This window comes from Salvelinus fontinalis, chromosome 35, assembly GCF_029448725.1.
Source record: "Salvelinus fontinalis isolate EN_2023a chromosome 35, ASM2944872v1, whole genome shotgun sequence".
Classification (NCBI taxonomy): domain Eukaryota; kingdom Metazoa; phylum Chordata; class Actinopteri; order Salmoniformes; family Salmonidae; genus Salvelinus; species Salvelinus fontinalis.
The window spans coordinates 17215870-17236506 of NC_074699.1; the positions used below are offsets into that span (position 1 = coordinate 17215870).

General features: G+C 44.0%; 2 protein-coding genes across 4 annotated transcripts; both read left to right on the forward strand.

Annotated features, from left to right (window-relative positions):
- Positions 1–1674: 1674 nt before the first annotated feature.
- Positions 1675–19185, forward strand: LOC129834423 (secretory carrier-associated membrane protein 5-like). 2 transcript variants are annotated; one of them, XM_055899391.1, is made up of 7 exons: positions 1675–1962; positions 2528–2583; positions 2793–2915; positions 12970–13126; positions 13411–13512; positions 15002–15119; positions 15319–19185. In XM_055899391.1, exons 2-7 carry the CDS (start codon positions 2577–2579, stop codon positions 15508–15510), a joined length of 699 nt encoding a protein of 232 aa, XP_055755366.1. In that variant the 5' UTR covers positions 1675–1962; positions 2528–2576; the 3' UTR covers positions 15511–19185. The 2 variants fall into 2 exon arrangements, with proteins under 2 accessions (XP_055755366.1, XP_055755365.1); XM_055899390.1 differs by having other exon boundaries at positions 1677–1962; positions 2790–2915.
- Positions 4066–12272, forward strand: LOC129834413 (uncharacterized). Of its 2 annotated transcripts, none has more exons than XM_055899365.1 (2): positions 4066–4198; positions 4428–12272. In XM_055899365.1, exon 2 carries the CDS (start codon positions 5259–5261, stop codon positions 11319–11321), a length of 6063 nt encoding a protein of 2020 aa, XP_055755340.1. In that variant the 5' UTR covers positions 4066–4198; positions 4428–5258; the 3' UTR covers positions 11322–12272. The 2 variants fall into 2 exon arrangements, 1 of the variants encoding a protein (XP_055755340.1); XR_008756248.1 differs by lacking the exon at positions 4066–4198 and having other exon boundaries at positions 4206–11800; positions 12030–12272.
- Positions 19186–20637: the final 1452 nt, after the last annotated feature.

The following is a 20637-nucleotide window of genomic DNA, read 5'->3' on the forward strand; positions in this document are numbered from 1 at the left end:
TTTTTTCCAAGTGGAAACAGCGCCCCCATATTGACAAGAAGTTCTTAACCTACAAGAAAGCACAGTAAACTTCCAATGTAAACAAGGTACCCTCTCTAGACGCCCTGTAGTGACTCTCTCTTGTGCTGTGTCTGGGACATGCAGAGCCCGGTCAGCCCAGCGACCAATATATACTTGTACCTTTTTAATTTGTATGACTAACATCCCGGTCAGCCATATGTCTGGTCTAACCTTAGCTTATGTCACCAGCTCTGATGAACACAGGCTCATTGTCCCGGTCTCACCGGCTGACCTTCAGCCCACACCACCCAGCCAGCCACCGTAATGAAATACACAGGGCCATATGAGTTTGGAGACACCGGTGGAAATAAATCACAGGTTGGCTTTACAGAGTGGAGATAACTGACTGACAGTGTCTGTCCTTATGTGAACTGAACTTCAGCGGCTAGGCTAGGCTATACTGTCTTTCTGCTCTCTGGGGGGAGGGGGGAATCATGTCTACCAGCTCATATGCCATTCTTATTTTTTTAATCTCTGTGAAAATGTAAGTGGCTGGAAGAATCCTGATAAGGTTTAACAAGAGAGGCGTGTCCAGGTGGGCAAACGTGAGGGGTTTAGCTCAGTGAGTTATTCATGGTAGATTTTATGTTAGAGTTCTCCAATTGTGTCCCTAGACGTGATTTGATTTCAGTAAGGATCTCTTTTTATGTTCCAAGAGTCCAAGACTCAAGTACGTATTCATCCCATGCAATATATGCATATTTTAACTTTGTGAAATATATTGTAATTACTGATTGGGCACCATGTATGTATGAATGATTAATGTTGTGGATATGAGTAATTGAACATAGGGACAATTGGATCTGCTGTTGAAAAGGGCAAGAGAGGCTCTATGGTCAATACATCCAATTTGTCATGCTAAGCTATTTGAGGACAATGAAGGAAGGGCTATACCAGACAGTGCATTTTGGGTATGCCAGTCATTATTGTTGGAATAGATGTGTAGAATGTTTTAACCAGTGTTGAACATAAAGGTTGAGGTTTACTGTAAACAAGAGAAGCATAGTGAAAAGGTCTGCATGCTAAATTCATCCATCATAAATCATTACAACATAAATGTCATATTACTCTGTAAGATGAGGAACATTCATAGGATGAGTATGTCAAGGGGATAGATAGATGATACTGTAACTCCAATCAGTAAAGCGGTGCTCAACTGAACCCCTTAACTGACAAACCAGAAACCAACCAATATCAACACTGCCATCTGCTGGCTAACATCCCCTCCTGTTTTGTACATTATTGATGGAATACATTAAGAAACAGTAAACAATGTTAGTCCTGCCCATAAACCCTATGGCCCCTATCAAACAGTATAAAAGTATAAACAGACCGCTGACCATAATTTATGCACATGAATATCAAACATTAAGTGAAAGATTGTATGCCAATGATTAACCAAAAGACCTACTAGTTGATAATTATTGATTAATAATCCTGTATTTTATTAATTTCATAAACTTTCATTTGGTGATCATTATGAGTAAAATGATCGAAGCGCACCAGTAACACCAGAGGTCACAGATGACTTTGCTTTCGCTGTAGACAGCGGGCTATTAACTTCAGCACCGTGGAGAGCAGCCGCCATGGAACGAGGGACAGCCACATAGCGATTGGATAATAATGTTAAGACGCCGAAATCGCGAGTAGAGAGCAGTGTGCCTATTGGTCAGGACTGTTGGGACAGCAGATTCACGGACAATGATAGGACAACTACGGCATTGGAGATGCATTACTTCCACGACCTCGTATAAAAAAAAGTGAAATAGCACTGATTTATTCTACTTTATCTCTTCATTATCAAGCTTTGTCATTCCTCATATTCGATGAGGTGGAACTGATAGCATGCAGCCGAGGGACAGGACATTGTAAATAGCAACAGTGCGCTCAGGACAGGAGGAGGTAAGCAGATTATGTTTCCAATGGAAGTCCGTAATGCCTTTAGGGTCCGTTGATCCCAAACAGGATAGCTCTATTTTCAAAGATAAAGGGTTGACTTGAAGCGAGTACCGGTAGTATATCGGTCTATTAAGCGAATTCAAATAAAAACACCACGAATGTTAGGCTATGAAGACTCTGGCTGATTTAGTAAGTCTTTTACTCGCACACTGGAAGGATCCCAGTTCTTAAACCCTGAACAGTCACCATTGAGCCGATGCCACCAACACGTCTCTGTGTGTGTGTCAGCAAATCTCTTCAGTCGAATGTGACAAGTGACAACGTTGAGATTATAGATCTTGAAAACACTGGATAAAAGCATAGCTACAGTATGTCACAAGTGGTGTCACACATAAACTGCACATTGGCATAATTGATCCATCTCTTTCTGTCAGTAGTCTTTGTTCAATTATTATGTTAGGCCTACTAATATAATGTGCAAGTACATTTCACCAGTGAGTGCAAAAGCTGATTGTTACTGAGTTTTAGAATGACTGCATTTACAAAGCTACACTTTCTTTATTTGTAGGTTCAAGAGATTGAGGACCAAAACAATCTGAACAATAAAATCAACAGTCATGGCTGGTAAGGATTTGCATTAAATTAAAATCGACACACAGTATGCATATGTTTTGGTACATTATTATGGTGTTTGATGAAAGTCATTTACTTTAATGTTTGGCTCTCATCAACCAACCAATCATACAAACAATATTATCTAGCCTAACATGACACACCTGCAAATGCTACCAATGTATTATTGACTCATGAAATGTTTACCATTTCTCCAGCAGAGAATAACTTCCCTCCAATACCGGGGTTCATCCCCCTGCAGCCGTGTTTCTACCAGGACTTTGACGAGGAGATCCCTGAACAGCATCGCACCATGTGCAAGAGACTCTACCACCTGTGGATCTGTGAGTGCCCACTGCCCACTACACACAGCCCACTAGCCACTGCCCACTACCCACAGCCCACTAGCCACTACCCACAGCCCACTACCCACAGCCCACTAGCCACTGCCCACTACCCACACCCCACTACCCACAACCCACTAGCCACTGCCCACTACCCACAGCCCACTACCCACAGCCCACTAGCCACTGCCCACTACCCACAGCCCACTACCCACAGCCCACTACCCACAGCCCACTAGCCAATGCCCACTTGCCACTGCCCACTACCCACAGCCCACTACCCACAGCCCATACTAGAACAACTCTAGTCAGCCACTCTGTCATAGAGTCCACATATTTAGGGGTTATGATCTCTTATTGCACTGTTATACTTCTTTCACACTACTGAGCTGAGCCAAGAGAGCCTAGCCAAGCTGCACTGGCCTGATTACTCATCAACCATAGTTGCTGGAAAGGAACGTGTAAAAGGAAAATAAGTGTGCCAGGACAGTACGCTTCAGGAAGCCACAATAGTGTGAAACAAGTTTCCTGTTTCTGTGTAGCACACTCTCCAGTGTAGCCTACTGTTTAGATTAGATCATTGTGGTGAACACATGGGAGCTGACAGTTAACCTCTCCCATGCCACATGGGTTGTCTTCATCCACCACAGCTATAAAGAATGACGGAGGGTGTTCTGCTTTAACTAGATATGTATATGTCGGTGGTGGTCGGTGCCGTTTAAGATGAGGAAAGAGCTTTTTTTTTAAGGAGCACGAGCATGGACTAAATCAATTATTTAGTGACGTGAATATATTTCGTATAATTTTATCTAAAAAGGATAACTTTTTCACTGTTTCACTATTTACATTTTGCTGAAATTCACTGAGTATCTACCTTCACTAGTGTATCTGTCATCCAGGCCCGTGGGATGATGCAATACGCTGCTCCTTCTTCACATTTAATGACTTATCTTTTATTCTTTCTGCAGATCCCCCCCATTAAGTGATAAACATGTAAACAGGTATTCTGTACCTCTGTGTTTGCACTTATACACCAATAACAGTGTTGATGGAATAATCTGTTATATCCTTTCTGTCATTCCTTTTGTGTGTTGTGCTTGCCCTTGTAACAGGGTTGGTTATGTTTCCACTTGCCTCTAAAGAAATGTGTATTTGATGTTCAAGCATTCTTATTGGTTAGTTCAATTCTGATGACAATAAGGGGTGTTGTGATTGGCCCCACTTGCAGATAGGGGGAGATCGCGAACGTCAGGTCTTCCCAGTATGAAAATGTGATGCAAGGGGTAGGTCACGTTCTGAATACTGTTTTCTATTTTCTATTTTACAATGTGTACAAGTTTGCTGTACGTTACTGATTTTATACATGTGTGGGTATATGGTACCTGTTAGGGATTGAGGGGCTTTCTGGGATGTGCTTTGGCATATGATTGCTGTAAATAATTGTGTTAGCTAGCATACACCGATGTCATGGTCACATAAGCCACGGCTAACACAGTTGTCTTCATGCTACAGATTTTGTCATCGACAGCCATCAACACTATTAAGCCCTGCACAACTAACGTGCTGTTTCCCATTTAACAACAGGTATTTATACATGTTATATTTTGTATTGTATTTTTGTATTTTGTTCGCCCAGTATGAAAATGTGATGCAAGGGATTTTGTCATCGACAGCCATCAACACTATTAAGCCCTGCACAACTAACGTGCTGTTTCCCATTTAACAACAGCAGAAATAAATGATGCTCAACTGGGACCACTGGCCGAAGTTATTTATTATTATAAAACACAACGCATGGAGAGTACACTATACATCTGTTACACTGGTGCCGTGACTCGTCTTCTTGTCTTCGCCGGACGTCACGTGGAGGGATCGGAGACCCGGCTTCAAGAAGTACTGTGGTTGCTGATACACGTCTAAAGCCTAGGTTTTGCATTCTGCGCAAGTGGAGTTCTCAGGAAGCTCCTGGTAGCATGAGTGAGTGGGGAATATAATATACTGTTTATTAGTTGTATGTGTTGATGTTATGATTATTTAGTGATGTAATTGGGCTGTTACGCTAGTGACCTTCGTAAGCCAATTAACGTGAGGGTGATGCCATTTTCTACCACACGGTGGCGCCAACTATTTATTAAGGCGTTTCTTGTTACTTTTCTGTGTTGATTCTTGGTCTTGTTAGACAACTACTACTGAACTTTTATTTTGAGTGCATTATGTTCAAGCTGATTTTATAGAAGTGTTAATATTGATTGTGATAATTTTCATATTTTTTGGGGGGGACTTAATATTTACAACAACAACAAAACAAAACAAATTATTATTATTTTTTAATTTATTTTAAAAATGGAAAGTTTTGGGAGAGGTAGGGGAGTTTTCATGTTTAACCCTTCACTGCCAGTGGGTAGGGGGGCAGCTATTTCTCCAGTTACTTCCACACCTCTGGCCAGGCCAACTACGCAGGCAAGTGTGCACCTTCCACATGATTTAGAGCTACCTCAACTCAGTGCATTCGAGCCAGTTTCACCTAATCCTAGGAAGGAGGATGTGTCTATGGATTTCCTGGCGGACATTGTTAAGCAGATAGGTTACTCCATAGGTGAAAATATTGCCTCTTGTTTGGAATCAAAGGCTATGGGAGATGGGGTGGGACAGAAGGTTGATTATGTTGGTGGTACCAAGGTTGGGGCCAGCTCTAGTCTAAATGTAGTGGTGAAAAATGATGTCAGGGAACCAGTGTGTTTCAGGGGGGATGGTTCAGAGGAATGCACAGTGCATGAGTGGGAGGAGACCATGTTAGTGTACATGCAGAAGAAGGGCTATGGTGGGCAGGAGAGGTCAGATGAAGTTTTGGGTAAGCTGAAAGGGCGGGCACGTGACGTGGTAAGAGTAAGCCTACGCAGTAACCCAGTTGACTTAAGCCAGGGCCCTAGACCGGTTTTTGACATTCTGAAGCATCACTTTAGCGACACAATCAACTCTGACATGCCCCTAGCTGATGTTTATTCTACGTTGCCAATGGAAGGTGAGACTCCGTTTGATTACTGGATCAGACTGAACAGAGCCATAGAGGTGGCAGAGGACTGTTTGAAGAGGCAGAACAAGGAGCTAGACAATCCATCACGTGTTCTGACTGTCATGTTCATCAAGCACTGTCCGAACCCAGAGCTGTCATTGATATTCATGTGCAAACCATTGCATGAGTGGACGGCTGCGGAGGTCCATGACAGGCTGGAGGAGTACCAGAGGAAGTGTAAGGCTCCAAGTCCCTTGCGGCTGGCCCCACTGGTCACCACACTGACGCAGGAAGTAAGTAGGCCAGTGTCGGCTGTTGTAAACTGTCCGGACCCCTTGCAGCAGCCCACAAATAACTCATCCGAGGCATTGGATCGTGTGATGGGCATGCTTGAACGGGTCTTGGAGCAGAGGCCTCAGCAACCGGTAGGCGGCTATAATAACCGTTTCCAGAGGAGGCCCAGAAGGGAGAACCCATCTTTGCAATGCAAAGTGTGTGGGGATGCGAACCACAGCACAATGGATCATTGTTATTCTAACCACCTATGCTTCCTCTGTTATGCAGCTGGGCACACACGTCGGGAATGTAATTCCCGTCGCTCCATCAAACAGCAACACGACACAGCGGCAGGAAAACTAGCTGGCCCGCACTGGGTGGGGGGAAGTGCTGGGCCTTGTGAGGTGCCCCAATTCGATAGTGTTGTAGATTTAGAGTCAATATATTCAAGTGTTTGTGATGAAGTCAAGTCGAACGAAAAAGTCATTATGCAAAATACACAGAGAGTGCTCCACAACGATGAACTCTTCTATACTAGTGTGTTACTGGGGGATGTTATAGAGGTGAGCGCTATGATTGACAGCGGTTCTATGGCATGCACATTGAGCTCTACAGTGGTGCCACGCCTTGAGAAAGCAGGTGTGCTCAAGAGTGGCTCCCTCAGTCCGACTGAAGTGGTGTTGGTTGGCTGCGGGGGGTTGAAGACCAAGCCTGTAGGTGTGTGTGAATTGAATCTGTCTGTGTATGGCAGCAGTGTCTCTGTCCCTGTTCTAGTAGTGGATGGCCAACGTGATGAGCTCATCCTAGGCAGCAACGTGATAAAACACCTCATCAGGGAGCTGAAGACGACCGGTGACTTCTGGGAGAAGATGTCATCATCTGAACACAATGGAGATGACAAACTGTTCCGTCTGCTGGCTAATGTAGAGAGATGGAAAGGGACAGAAGTGCCGGAAAGAGTGGGCACAGTAAGGCTGAAGCGGGCGGTCACATTGGAGCCCATGCAGGAGCATTTAGTCTGGGGCCGGTTGTGTACGCCTCAAAATGTATCTGCGGGCAGTGCTGTCGTTATTGAGCCTACGAGGGCACGCTCAAGACCAAAAAACATTCTAGTGGGGAGAACTGTAGCGACATTGTGGAGCGATGGCTGGGTCCCTGTCAAAGTTATCAATCCCTCACCAAAGCCAGTAACAGTGAGACGCAATGCCAAGATAGCGGATGTTTTTCCTTGCATGGCATTAGAGGACTTTGACACTGACTACATAGATGGGCCCACTGTCGAACCGGTCCCCCTGGTGCAGCAGGTACACAAAATGGATGACAATCAAGACTTTGACAATGGTAGTGGAGATAGCTTGACCGTTGACAGTGCTGTAAAACCGCACAGAGTGACAAGTGAGGTGTTGCATGAGTTAGGGCTAAGTGACATTGACATTGAGTCCACTCAGTTGTCGCAACAGTGTAAGGCCCGGCTAGTTCAGCTAATAGCCCGCTACGAGTGTATCTTCTCCCGGAACAAACTAGACTGCGGGAAGGCTACTGGATATGTCCATCGCATCAGACTCAGTGACACTAAGCCTTTCAGGCTACCTTACCGTAGGCTCTCCCCTAACCATTATGACAAGCTCAGGCAGGCCTTGGATGAAATGGAAGAGCGAGAGATAATCAGGAAATCCAGCAGTGAGTATGCCTCCCCGCTCGTGCTGGTCTGGAAGAAGTCTGGCGATCTGAGACTGTGTACAGACTTCCGATGGCTCAATGCTCGCACCGTAAAGGATGCTCACCCTCTACCTCACCAAGCTGATGCTCTGGCGGCCCTGGGTGGCAATGCCTTCTTCTCTACAATGGATTTGACCTCAGGCTACTACAATGTGGAGGTGCATGAAGACGACAAGAAGTTTACAGCCTTCACTTCTCCTTTTGGGTTATATGAATATAACCGTCTTCCACAAGGACTGTGCAATAGCCCAGCTACATTCATGAGGATGATGTTGAGCATTTTTGGGGATCAAAATTTTTCTAGCCTTCTATGCTACCTGGACGATGTGCTGGTTTTTGCCCCGACTGAAGAACTTGGATTGCAACGCTTGGAGTCAGTTTTTGAGCGTCTGAAGGCCCATAATCTGAAATTGGCTCCAAAGAAATGCCATTTCATGAAGAGGTCAGTGCGGTTCTTGGGGCATGTCATCAGTGAAGGAGGTGTGGCCACAGACCCGGAAAAAGTGAAGGCTATTGCAGGGATGACAGAGAAGGATCTCATGGAGGATAACACGGACGTGCCCTCCCAGGGGAAGATTCGGTCCTTTCTCGGAATGATAGTCTATTACCAGCAGTTCATTGAGGGGTGCTCCACCATCGCTAAGCCGCTGCATGGGCTGACAACTGGGACGAAGGCACCACGCCATGGGAAAGGAAAGAGGAAAAGAAGAATAAATAGGAAACTCACAGCAGCAGACTGGACTGGTGAGTGCAAACAGGCCTTTAGTCAGTTGAAACAAGCTCTCCTCGATCAGGTCATGCTAGCCCACCCTGATTTTAGTAGACCTTTCTTGCTGTCTGTAGACGCATCTAGTAATGGATTAGGTGCTGTCCTATCCCAAGTGCCAGAGGATGGGTCTGCAGCCAGGCCCGTAGCATTCGCTAGCAAATCTCTTACTTATGCACAGTCAAAGTATCCTGCCCATAGGTTAGAGTTTTTTGCTTTACGCTGGGCAGTCTGTGAGAAGTTTAGTCATTGGCTAAGGGGCAAGCCTTTTACTGTATGGACAGACAACAACCCATTGACATACATCCTGTCCAAGCCCAAATTGGACGCCTGTGAACAGAGATGGGTTGCTAAACTCGCCCCATTCGAGTTTGACATAAAGTACATCCCCGGTCCCAAAAATGTCATTGCTGATGCACTCAGTAGACAGCCATTTGTGCAGCCGAGCGCTCTCCACCGCATCACAAGGGTTCCATACAAGGCCTTGCTGGAAGAAGCTGCGGGAGTACATGCTGAGAAGGTGCAAGATGTGTTCCGCTGGTCGAACCACCCATTCGACCTCGAAAGCTGCTCACCGTCAATTGAGGCAGAGGCCTGTGAAATTGTCATGGACTGCCAAACTACCTCCTACCCTTCTCCTGGTTCTCTGTCAAAGGAAGCGGTGTCAGCAATCCTGAGGTCGCAAGAGGAGGCTGGTCTACAGAACTGTGCGCTGCTACTGCCTCAGCTCACTCAGTCATTGGTGCCATCTGAGATGTCAGATGTGAGAGTGCTGTCCCGTGACGACCTGATATCAAAGCAGCGCCAGGATGATGCACTCGCCAGAGTTGTCTTCTACGTGGACAGGGGCCGTAGACCTTCTAGGAGGGAACGTGGCCATGAACCAATCGAGGCTCTGCGGATTCTGAAGACCTGGGAGAAGCTCACTCTGAAAATGGGTGTTCTATATCGCGTTACCAAAAGTTTGCTGTCAAAGAGGAAGACGTACCAGTATGTAGTACCCACCTCAATGAGGGCGACAGTTTTGAAGGGTGTCCACGATGAAGCCGGTCATCAGGGGCAACAGCGGACGTTGTACTTGACGAGACAGAGGTTCTTCTGGCATGGTCTGGAGTCGGATGTGAGAGAGTATGTCAAGACCTGCAAGAGGTGTGTGTTCAGTAAGGCCCCCGAGCCAGAGGCCAGAGCTCCACTGGAGAACATCATCACAACTGAGCCCCTCGAGTTGGTGTGTGTGGACTTCTGGTCTGCTGAAGACTCCAACAACAAGTCCTTGGATGTTCTGGTCGTCACTGATCATTTTACTAAGATGGCCCATGCCTTCTTGTGTCCGAACCAATCAGCTAAAGCAGTGGCCCTTCAGCTGTGGAACAACATCTTCTGTGTGTATGGTTTTCCTCGTCGTATCCACTCCGACCAAGGGGCCAACTTTGAAAGTAAATTGATTGCTGAGTTGTTGAGTGCTGCAGGAGTCCAGAAGTCGCACACAACTCCCTACCATCCGATGGGGAACGGGGGAGTCGAAAGGTTCAATAGAACGCTGGGAAACATGATCAGGGCTTTACCTACGAGAGCGAAGCACAGGTGGCCCCAGAAGCTGAAGTCGTTGACCTTCGCCTACAACTGTACAGTCCATGAAACCACGGGCCACGCCCCTTTCCAGTTGATGTTTGGGAGAACCCCACGTCTGCCTGTCGACATGATGTTTGGTACGGTGCTACAAGACTCAAATGTTGTAGACTATGATGAGTACGTCAAGTCCCTGACGAGAGACCTGAGGGAGGCCATGGAGACTGTACAGTTGTCGGCAACCAAACAGCTGAAGAGGCATGCGGGCCTCTACAACAGGAAGATCAGAGGAGCTCCAGTGGAGGTCGGTGATCGGGTGCTGCTGGCGAATAAGGGTGAACGTGGAAAGAGGAAGCTGGCGGATCGCTGGGAGAACAACCTCTATATTGTTACGGAGAAGAATAGTGACATCCACATCTTCAAGATACAGAACATGTCGACTGGCCAGGAGAAAACGGTACACCGTAATCTGATAATGCCTGTAAACTTCTTGCCTCTCCCTGACACTGCCTTAGAGACATCTAATACGGGAGACCGTGAGGATCCGAGTGAGGAGATGGAGGACTCATCCATGAATGATATACCAGAAATGGACGTTGGTGAGAGGACTAGTGTGTGGGTATCAGAACAGACCTCGGAGGAAACACAGTCGGAGCCCTCTGAAAAAGAGACCCCAGATGTGCTGGAAGATGGGCCACTGGCGAGGGACCCTCAGAACTCACCACATTCTGAGGGTGCCACTGGTGGCACAAGCATGTCAGAGCTAACCTTTGGTGAAGAAATGTCCGAACCCTCTGAGGAAGAAAGACATTCTGAAGATGCCACTGGTGGCACAAGTTCCAGCAACAGTCACAGAACCCTTGACCTTGACTACCCATCGACTGTGGACAGTGACCCACCAATGGTGGTTGTAGTTGAACAGGTTAAACGTAATGATAACTCTGTTAGGACTGTCAGGTCAGGGGCTGGTCGAGTTAGGAAACGCCCAGTGAGACTCATTGAGACTATGCAGACACAGAGGGTTTTTCATACAGAATTCATTAGAGTACCTGTGTGGGTGTAGGATTAGAATCCAAGTCTGTAGCCACAATTTTTTTTTTTTTACTTTTAACGTTCAAGAGACCCTATAGAGGTAATGGGTCAGGGGTCATGTAGGCCAAGGTTTTTCTGTCTGAGGTTCTTGTTGTCACTGAGTGTACTGAACATGTAACAGGCATGTTTTCCTACGGGGTCTTTGAATTCCCCTAATTCTCTTTAGAGAATAGTCTTTGCACTGGAATATTTGGTGACATATGTATTGCAAGGTATTGCATACCTCATTTAGTTTCTTTGTAGTATGCAAGTGTAATTCAGCAGGGGAGAATGTAACAGGGTTGGTTATGTTTCCACTTGCCTCTAAAGAAATGTGTATTTGATGTTCAAGCATTCTTATTGGTTAGTTCAATTCTGATGACAATAAGGGGTGTTGTGATTGGCCCCACTTGCAGATAGGGGGAGATCGCGAACGTCAGGTCTTCCCAGTATGAAAATGTGATGCAAGGGGTAGGTCACGTTCTGAATACTGTTTTCTATTTTCTATTTTACAATGTGTACAAGTTTGCTGTACGTTACTGATTTTATACATGTGTGGGTATATGGTACCTGTTAGGGATTGAGGGGCTTTCTGGGATGTGCTTTGGCATATGATTGCTGTAAATAATTGTGTTAGCTAGCATACACCGATGTCATGGTCACATAAGCCACGGCTAACACAGTTGTCTTCATGCTACAGATTTTGTCATCGACAGCCATCAACACTATTAAGCCCTGCACAACTAACGTGCTGTTTCCCATTTAACAACAGGTATTTATACATGTTATATTTTGTATTGTATTTTTGTATTTTGTTCGCCCAGTATGAAAATGTGATGCAAGGGATTTTGTCATCGACAGCCATCAACACTATTAAGCCCTGCACAACTAACGTGCTGTTTCCCATTTAACAACAGCAGAAATAAATGATGCTCAACTGGGACCACTGGCCGAAGTTATTTATTATTATAAAACACAACGCATGGAGAGTACACTATACATCTGTTACACCCTGCATGGTTGATGTTTCTATGAGTTTATGTGTCTATGATTTCAGTCAGTCTAAAATGTATTTTAACCCCTTAAACTCACGTCATTGAATAGTCACCCTTGTTACATTAGATGTGTTGGTCAAGAATAGACAGAATTGTACAGAAAACTCTAAAGTATTCTTTGCACAACTTAACCAATTAAAATACTTCTAGCCTTCACTTTGTTTCTTTGCCAGAGATGAGAAAAGACTAATCACTCAATGGGTCTATTATTATAGCTCTGGTTGGGTTTGTAGCTTGGATGAAGAGATATCTCTTCCCTTTGTGGACCAGTAATTGAAGCTGATTGGCTGCCTGTGGCAGTTCTGTGGAGCAGGCTGGAACAGAACCTCTAGCTCACCCAGTGCTTTAAATTACAACCAATTCGTTCTTAAAGAAGAGTAGGTTTGCTAGATTACTGAGACTTAGAGCAAAACAGAGAAGATAAAGAAAATATGGACACCTGCAGAAAGGGCACTCAAGGAACCGGAGTGGACAGAAAGTGCACATTTATCTAAGAGCTGGTTCCCTGATTGGTGTTATATTATACTTTTGCATTGTTCTACTGGTGTGTATAACAGTGTGTTCTCCTGGTGGTGTGTTTTATAGTGCATGCAATCACCCTGGCTGTGAATCTGGCGGGCTGCTTTGTGTGGATGCTGGGTGGAGGGGGTGTGACAAATTTTGGCATGGCAATCATATGGTTGATTCTATTCACCCCCTGCTCCTATGCATGCTGGTTCAGGCCCATCTACAAGGCCTTCAAGTAAGTGGATTTCAGACACATCCATAAGGTATCCAGGTACGAATAGATCCTTTTAAGCTATAACTAGGGCTCATAGTTTTTCTTGATCAGGCTATGTGGTCAGGAAAACCCCCCAATCTTACTATGACACCATTATGCTTTATCATAGTGATATACCGTCAGTCAAGGGAAATCAGTTACCGCCAAGAGAAATCTTGAAAAGGGGTTTATTTATTAACAAGTACCACACTGTATAATGTGTTGTGTGTCCGTGTACTTCCAATTCCTTTTTGTTGTTCTCCTAGGACTGACAGCTCGTTCAACTTCATGGCGTTCTTCTTTGTGTTCATGGCCCAGGTGGGCATCAGTATTATCCAGTGCATAGGGATCCCAGGCTGGGGAAACTGGTAAACTGGTTACACATTCAAATCACCTTCAATAATAAGCCCATTATAAATGATTATACACATGTATAAATGCTTAAAAATGTTCCATAAAGTATTATAAATGAAAGTTATTGTGTTACCGACAAAATCTGTTTAGCCAAACCATTTATGTCTTTAAAACAACAGCAGTATAACCTCCTACATTACCACATCCTGTCATATCATTAACAATGCATTAGATGACAGTCAGGAAATAGCCTCACTCAGAACATTTATGACTTCATTCTGTCATTAGAGTTTAAGGCTGTTAAGGGCCAAATGTCACCTGGATTCACTTTGATTAGCAGATATACTTGTAATGGCAGCTTCCATAAGTGTATAAATGTCAACATTCAGAAATGGATGGTTTTATGTGTGGGATATAAAACTTTTTTTAAGGCTGATCCATGATATTATCCTGCTACATAAAGTGATCATGATCGCTGTCATTTTAAGTTAAACTGTTCGTTATAGCTGTGATGTATCTGTGTGTAGCTGGTGAGATGAGTCAGGTGCAGGACAGCAGATATGAGTAATGAAAAAACTATTAATGATGTTGAAAATAAGACCATTATCATCCTCATCATCGTCATGGCAATGGTATCAATAGTAAAGTTGTCCACTTCACAAAATAGTAGAAGACATGACGCTATTGTCACCACTTCCGCCGAAGTCGGTCCCTCTCCTTGTTCGGGCGACGTTCGGCGGTCGACGTCACCGGCCTTCTAGCCATCACTGATCCACTTTTCATTTTCGATTTGTTTTGTTTTTGTCTTACACACCTGGTTTCAATTCCCCAATTACTTGTTCATTATTTAACCCTCTGTTCCCCCATGTTTGTTTGTGAGTAATTGTTTATTGTATTGCGGTCCGTATTTGTGGCCTTGTATTTATACGACGTCTATTGTTATTATTGAGTAAAAGTGCATCAGTGTTCTCATGAATAATTTCTCCTGTAGACGTACACTGAGTGTACAAAACATTAATAACACCTGCTCTTTCTGTGACATAGACTGATCAGGTGAATCCAGATGAAAGCTATGATCCCTTATTGATCCACTTCAATCAGTGTAGATGAAGTATTTTTTAAAGAAGTATTTTTAAGTCTTGAGACTGTTGAGACATGGATTGTGTGCCATAAAGAGGGTGAATGGGCAAGACAACATATTTAAGTGCCTTTGAACGGCGTATGTTAATTGGTGCTATGCGCACCGGTTTGTGTCAAGAATGGTCTACCACCAAAAGGGCATCCAGCCAACTTGATACAACTGTGGGAGGCATCAAGATGGGCCAGCATCCCGGTGGAACGCTTTCGACACCTTGTAGAGTCCATGCCCCATCAAACTGAGGCTGTTCTGAGGGCATAAGGGGGGGGGGGGACGACTCAATGTAAGGAAGGTTTTCCTAATTTTGGTATACTCAGTGTACAGGAGCAAAAGGTAACTGTCTTCTTCTTCTCTACATCTCTCAGTGGCTGGCTGGCCACCATCTCTTTCTTCAGCTACAACCTTTGGATCGCCTTGCTGATGCTCATCCCCACCCTCTTTTTCACTGCCACGGCAACACTGTCCTTCATCGCCCTCACCAAGGCAAGTTTGTATCATCTGTGTTCCGTCACAATCGTGGGACACGTACAGCATGAGGATGTGCATGGTGATCTTTGTGTCAGTCACTCATGCCCATTGTGCCGGCTGGTGCATAGGGCAGAAACAAAGGTCTCCATTCCTCTCTGTCATCTTTATGTGCAGCCTGAAGTTTTCCTGTGTTCCCTCTGCTCTCTTTCTCCAGGTCCATAACTTCTACCGTGGCAGCGGGGGCAGCATAGGCAAGGCCCAGGAGGAGTGGACCACAGGGGCCTGGAAGAACCCCCACATCCAGCAGGCAGCGCAGCAGGCAGCTATGGGAGCCGCCACGGGGGCCATGATGCCGGACCAGCAGTACTCCAGCAACACCCCACAGTACAATGACAACCAGATGTAGGGGATAAAGTGGAGGGAGGGAAGCATGTCAAAACATGAGCAGGAGTTTGGTATCTGTTTATCCCATCCCCAAAAAGCGTGTCTTCATCACAACAGCTCTTTCTATAGGGCAGGGGTCTTCAACCTTTTTTTGCCCAGGGACCCTCTCCCAGGCACACCGGCAACCCAGGGACCCTCTCCCAGGCACACCGGCAACCCAGGGACCCTCTCCCAGGCACACCGGCAACCCAGGGACACACATCATACGTTAATGATTTGTTTTCTTCTCACTTGTTTTGTCTTAGCGTCAAGTGAATGATAATGTCAAGGAGAAGTAATCAACATTTCAAAAATGAATAGATTTGGTAGATTGTTTTTCATTATTGTAATTGGGAAAGGAAGTGTAAACTCTAACATAGACTATTAGCTTGAAAGGTAACTCCAAACACACTAAGAACTGCTGTTTAGCTGGTTACCCAAAGGTTAGCCATATAGTTGTAAAAATGTATGTCTAAGTCAAGAAAGCTTGCCAGCAGCCAGCGACACTTGACGCACTGGTAGCCTGTCAGATACTCCGGTGAGTGTAATTGGCTCCAATAAGTGTAATTTGCTTGATATTAGCAGTTAAGAAATAATGTTGACATCATTAGAAGGAAGATATTCTCCTCTTTTCTACTGCAATCATTTATTCTGTTGTTGCTAGCGATGTACCCCGGCTATAGGGCACTACACTACACTACCACACTATACCAGCTGACTTTGAACACCCATAACGTAAAGACATTTCATGTTCTCAGCATCTACACTGAATTACAGTATCTGGTTTCTACTGTGTGATGTCATATTTCTGCTTCCGCTGCTTTGTTTTGACGTGTCACATCAAAGACGTGTCCCTATCTTATGTCACTGTGTTAGCAGGGCCCTGTGGCCACGTGCACACAGCACCAACTCTGCTTGTCAGAGCTCATTCTGATCACCTACTATCCTCTCCTCGATGGTCTTCGGTTTTGGTTTTTGGTAGCCTCCTCCTGCTCATGACTTGTAAAGTCATGTTCATGATATAGTATCCCAATTATATATTTGTTTGTTTTTTACAGTAAGTTACTGGTCTCTAGGTTTTGTCATGAATACATGTAGTCCCTGGCTGTAGGAAGAGAGCCATATAAGACTGTGTTTGAGTGCAATACTATTAACTTAAAAATAAATCTACTGATATTTCAAAGCGGATAAAAACGGTTTATTACAGAATGTAGCACTGAGATAACGTTAATATTTTACCAAGAGTGTTTATGTACAGTAGGAGATAGCGTATTTGGTAATAAATATGTATTTTAAGAATGTATTACTTTGTATACTAGTGAATGCCAGCTGATTGAACAAAAATGACTCTCCTCTTATTTTCAGGTAAAGCAAAGCTATAAACACTGGACACAAACTGTGAACCTTTTCCCTTTACGTCCATGTGTATGTTTTTGATAGCTTATATAATATGTATTTAAAATGAACCCATAATCCCGTTGCCTCAGGGGTATTAGTTTAATTTGATTCATTCTGTAACTTGAACAAGGTATTACTGTGAGCTAAATAAGGCCAGTATGTACTGTAGTTACATTACATAGAGTTGTGTAGAAAAGTACACTCTTTTCTCTTATTTATCAATATTATTTTAACCCTTGAAACTTTATATTAGAGCAGCACTCAACTACTGAATGTGTGAAAGTCCTCAAAATGGCAGTATCCCACATTTTCTTACTGACATCTGAATTTCAATAACTCCTGTTTTAATCATATTCGTAGTATGCACTACCTTTGATTTAATACTGAGGAGGTAGCAAGATTTGGAAGTCCACTTCCTTTGAGTTTGACCTGGACGTTGGTGTTGATGTCCCCGGGGCCCACTGTCTATGCTGATAACTTTCATCAGGCTAGCTCAGAGGCTGTTTTAAAGAGCTTCAATGTAGAGCTAACTGTGTGCTACCAGCTCCTAGGCCTGAGCTGAAAGATTACAGGCCAGTCGCATTTTCATTATCCACAGTCATGGAAATGGGACTTTCTTCTGAAAGTCTGAGAAGTAATGAATGAAGTAATGAATGAAGTAATGAATGAAGTAATGAATGCGTACCAAAACACAGAACTCTTTTTAGGGGAATATTGTACAAAATGTCTTTAGAACAAGGCTCTCCAAGCCTGTTCCTGGAGAGCGCTACCGTCCTGTAGGTTTTCGCTCCAATCCTAATCTAGCACACCCGATTCTAATAATTAGCTGGTTGATCATTTGAATCAAGTAAATTGCAACTGGGGTTGGAAGGAAAACCTACAGAAGGGTATCTCCAGGAACAGGGTTTGAGAGCCCTGCTTTAGATAGACTAGTAACATCTAATGTAAATTAATCAATGTGAGCTATAAATTAATTCTCGTTGTCTAATTGTTTTGTATTGAATGTCTAAATGTCTTAGAGGGTGCTCTTTTTTAAACGTGTGTAGTTAACGTCTTGTCTAGGGTTGACAATGTTAGACAGCAACGTTGCATCGTATGTCTTGTTGTATGATTGCTTGACCACAAAGGGGAGCCGATGGTTCCTTTCATTTGTGTGAGAGAAAATCCCTGATATACAAGCTGCCTGCACTCAGTCGTCTGTCTATTCATACAGTAGACTTTAGGTCTATAGCTCAGTCAGTATTCAGTCAACATCTCAATGGTTCTTCCTGTTCCCAGGTAGTAGTTACATGAGACCAGGAAGGAAGGGAGAGATAGAGCCTTATATCTAAGTGGGCTCCAGTCAGCCTCAGCCTGGCTCATACTGCCCTCCTGCCACCTCTCTCTCACAGGGACAGATGGCTGAGCAGGCGGTCCCCGTGAACACATTACAGTGTGCTCTATGCTGTAGGGGAAAGAGAGACATTTATGGCGTGGTATGGGTGCCACTTTCTCTGGGGTAGTAGGGGTTTGAAAATGACCTAAATGGGCTCGTATTGAGGGAAGGAGAGAGAGAGAGCAGTAGAAAAACAGTGTTTCCCAGGTGTTCATTAGTTCATGTTCTAGCTAGATGACTAACCTGGCCTAATCTACATATACCAAGGCCCCTTAACCCCTCAAATAGCTGTATTTAACATTATTACAGTATGCACATTTCTTTAGAGAAATCCCTCAAACCTATACTTCCTTTCTCTCCTACATCTAAAATGAATCAGCTATGTACTCAGTGTAGGAACTGTGGTGTAAGCTATGCAGATAACCCTTGACTATGGAAGGGATGGGTTTGTAAGTACAGTTGTTTGGGCTTAGCCTGCGACTGATGTAAATGTGTGTAGAGCACTGTTAGCTTAAACTGTGATATAATCAGTATTCAATTAGCTCCATCTATGCAGTAATCAAGCAGAAGCATTGACCAAAGTTTTCCCCTGGTACACATTCATGTGCAACCACCACAGCTCATACAGTACCAGCAGATGCTGTCATTAAGTGTGTGGGAGATCATTGAACCAGTGGGATATCCTCCTTATGCTTATGCTGATCATGTGAGATTGCGTGGTCATCTTGGAGAGACAACTAGACAGTTTGAAGCACAGTTAGAAGGGGACTTTTATTCTAAAGTGTAATTGTTACGTACATTTAAAAATGTTGACTTGTCATTTTATGTTTTGATTTCCCTTACGGACATTAAACAAACTCTATTCCATTTTACGCCATGAATATATATATATTGTCTGGTCTTTTTGTGTTTTGACTGCGTATTGTTGGGAAGTGGAGTCATGGTGTGAGTGTTAGTTGGACTGTCTATTAGTCACTGTCACTGTAATAGCTCTCCAGAACCCTTGCTGATTTTGGAACCAGGCTGTTAAATATGCGTTATGATGGTGTTGTATAATTTCAGCCGGTAGTTTTGAAAGTAGCGCTCACGAGCCAAAACTGGTCCCTGAAAATTGTGTGCTATTGTCTACAACATCATCCATTTCATATGATATGTGACACCCCCTCCTGAAATCCGTATGATATGTTACAAATTCTGGGGGAATCTGCAGTTGCTATCAATTTGTTGACTTGAATTAATGAATTATTGATATGTACCCATTGAATCTTGAAGAATATAACTTATAAATGCCTCATGAGCTTAGTTCAACTGTCGGTACGACCCAAAATATGAGCTTGTTTTACTCCAATGTTTGTTAAGAAAGTAAATGTAAAAAAACACGATATAGACGAAAGACATGGTGAAAATTATCCTTTTTATATAATGGATGGTCAGTGTTAGCTCTGGTTAAATTTCTCCGGCCCCATCCCTCAGCTTTTTACTGAAACAGGGAGCGGGGACACACTTTGCTATTGATTAAACTGGTGATTGCCGCTTTAAGATCCCGTTCATCTCTTACTTGCTGTCTGGAAGTTATTCATGTCACCTGTTCACCCACTGTCTCTGTGCAGATCGTTAATCTGCGGTCACGAAAGCATCTCACAATGTATGGCACCTATTTGTTGCAATTGCCCTGTCTTCGTTTTAATCAAAGAGTTGCATTTCGTAATGTGATGTTGAAATACTTTCCAAAACATTAAACACAACAAATGAAACCAAGAAACATATATTCTCTATCTAGTGAGAAAACCTAGTGTAAGTCTGTGCATCCAGGTGGCAGTGACCAGAGACTGCCTATAGGTGGCAGTGTTGATCCAGTATGTGTGAGTGGTGGGCTGTTAACTGTTCAACCAGTTGTCCACTGGGGGCAGTATATGATCTGTGTTTTTCTCGCTCTGCCAGTGTGTGATTTCCCCAGATACACAGCCCTGAACACAAACAGAAAGAAATCCCAGATAGTCAAGGTGATAAAAGCGATATGGCCAACATTTACTTGTCTGGCTAATAACTTTACTCTTGGTAAACTCAAATTTACTGAGCACAATTTCACCCTGGACATCCTCTGAGAAGGTGTCTCATCATAGATTAGATTCAAAAGCCCTTTAAATGGATTTATCTCTGGATGTCCCCTCGCTTTCCCGCTCTCCCTGTGTTGAGAGTGATAGAATCACTCAGAGGAGCTGGAGGAGAAATGACACAGTGATATAGGCACCCAGAGAACCCACTAGCAGTCACGGACCAGCCCTGTTATTGGTATAAACATGAAAAGCCATCTGTTGAATTGGGCCCACGTTTTAT

Excerpts from the sequence above, each read along its gene's own strand:
- LOC129834423 (XM_055899390.1), top strand. Across the intron at positions 13,513-15,001 it reads ATCCCAGGCTGGGGAAACTG|TGGCTGGCTGGCCACCATCT; the intron begins GTAAACTGGTTA and ends TACATCTCTCAG. Across the intron at positions 15,120-15,318 it reads CCTTCATCGCCCTCACCAAG|GTCCATAACTTCTACCGTGG; the intron begins GCAAGTTTGTAT and ends CTCTTTCTCCAG.
- LOC129834413 (XM_055899365.1), top strand. The coding sequence starts at position 5,259 with ATGGAAAGTTTTGGGAGAGGTAGGGGAGTTTTCATGTTTAACCCTTCA.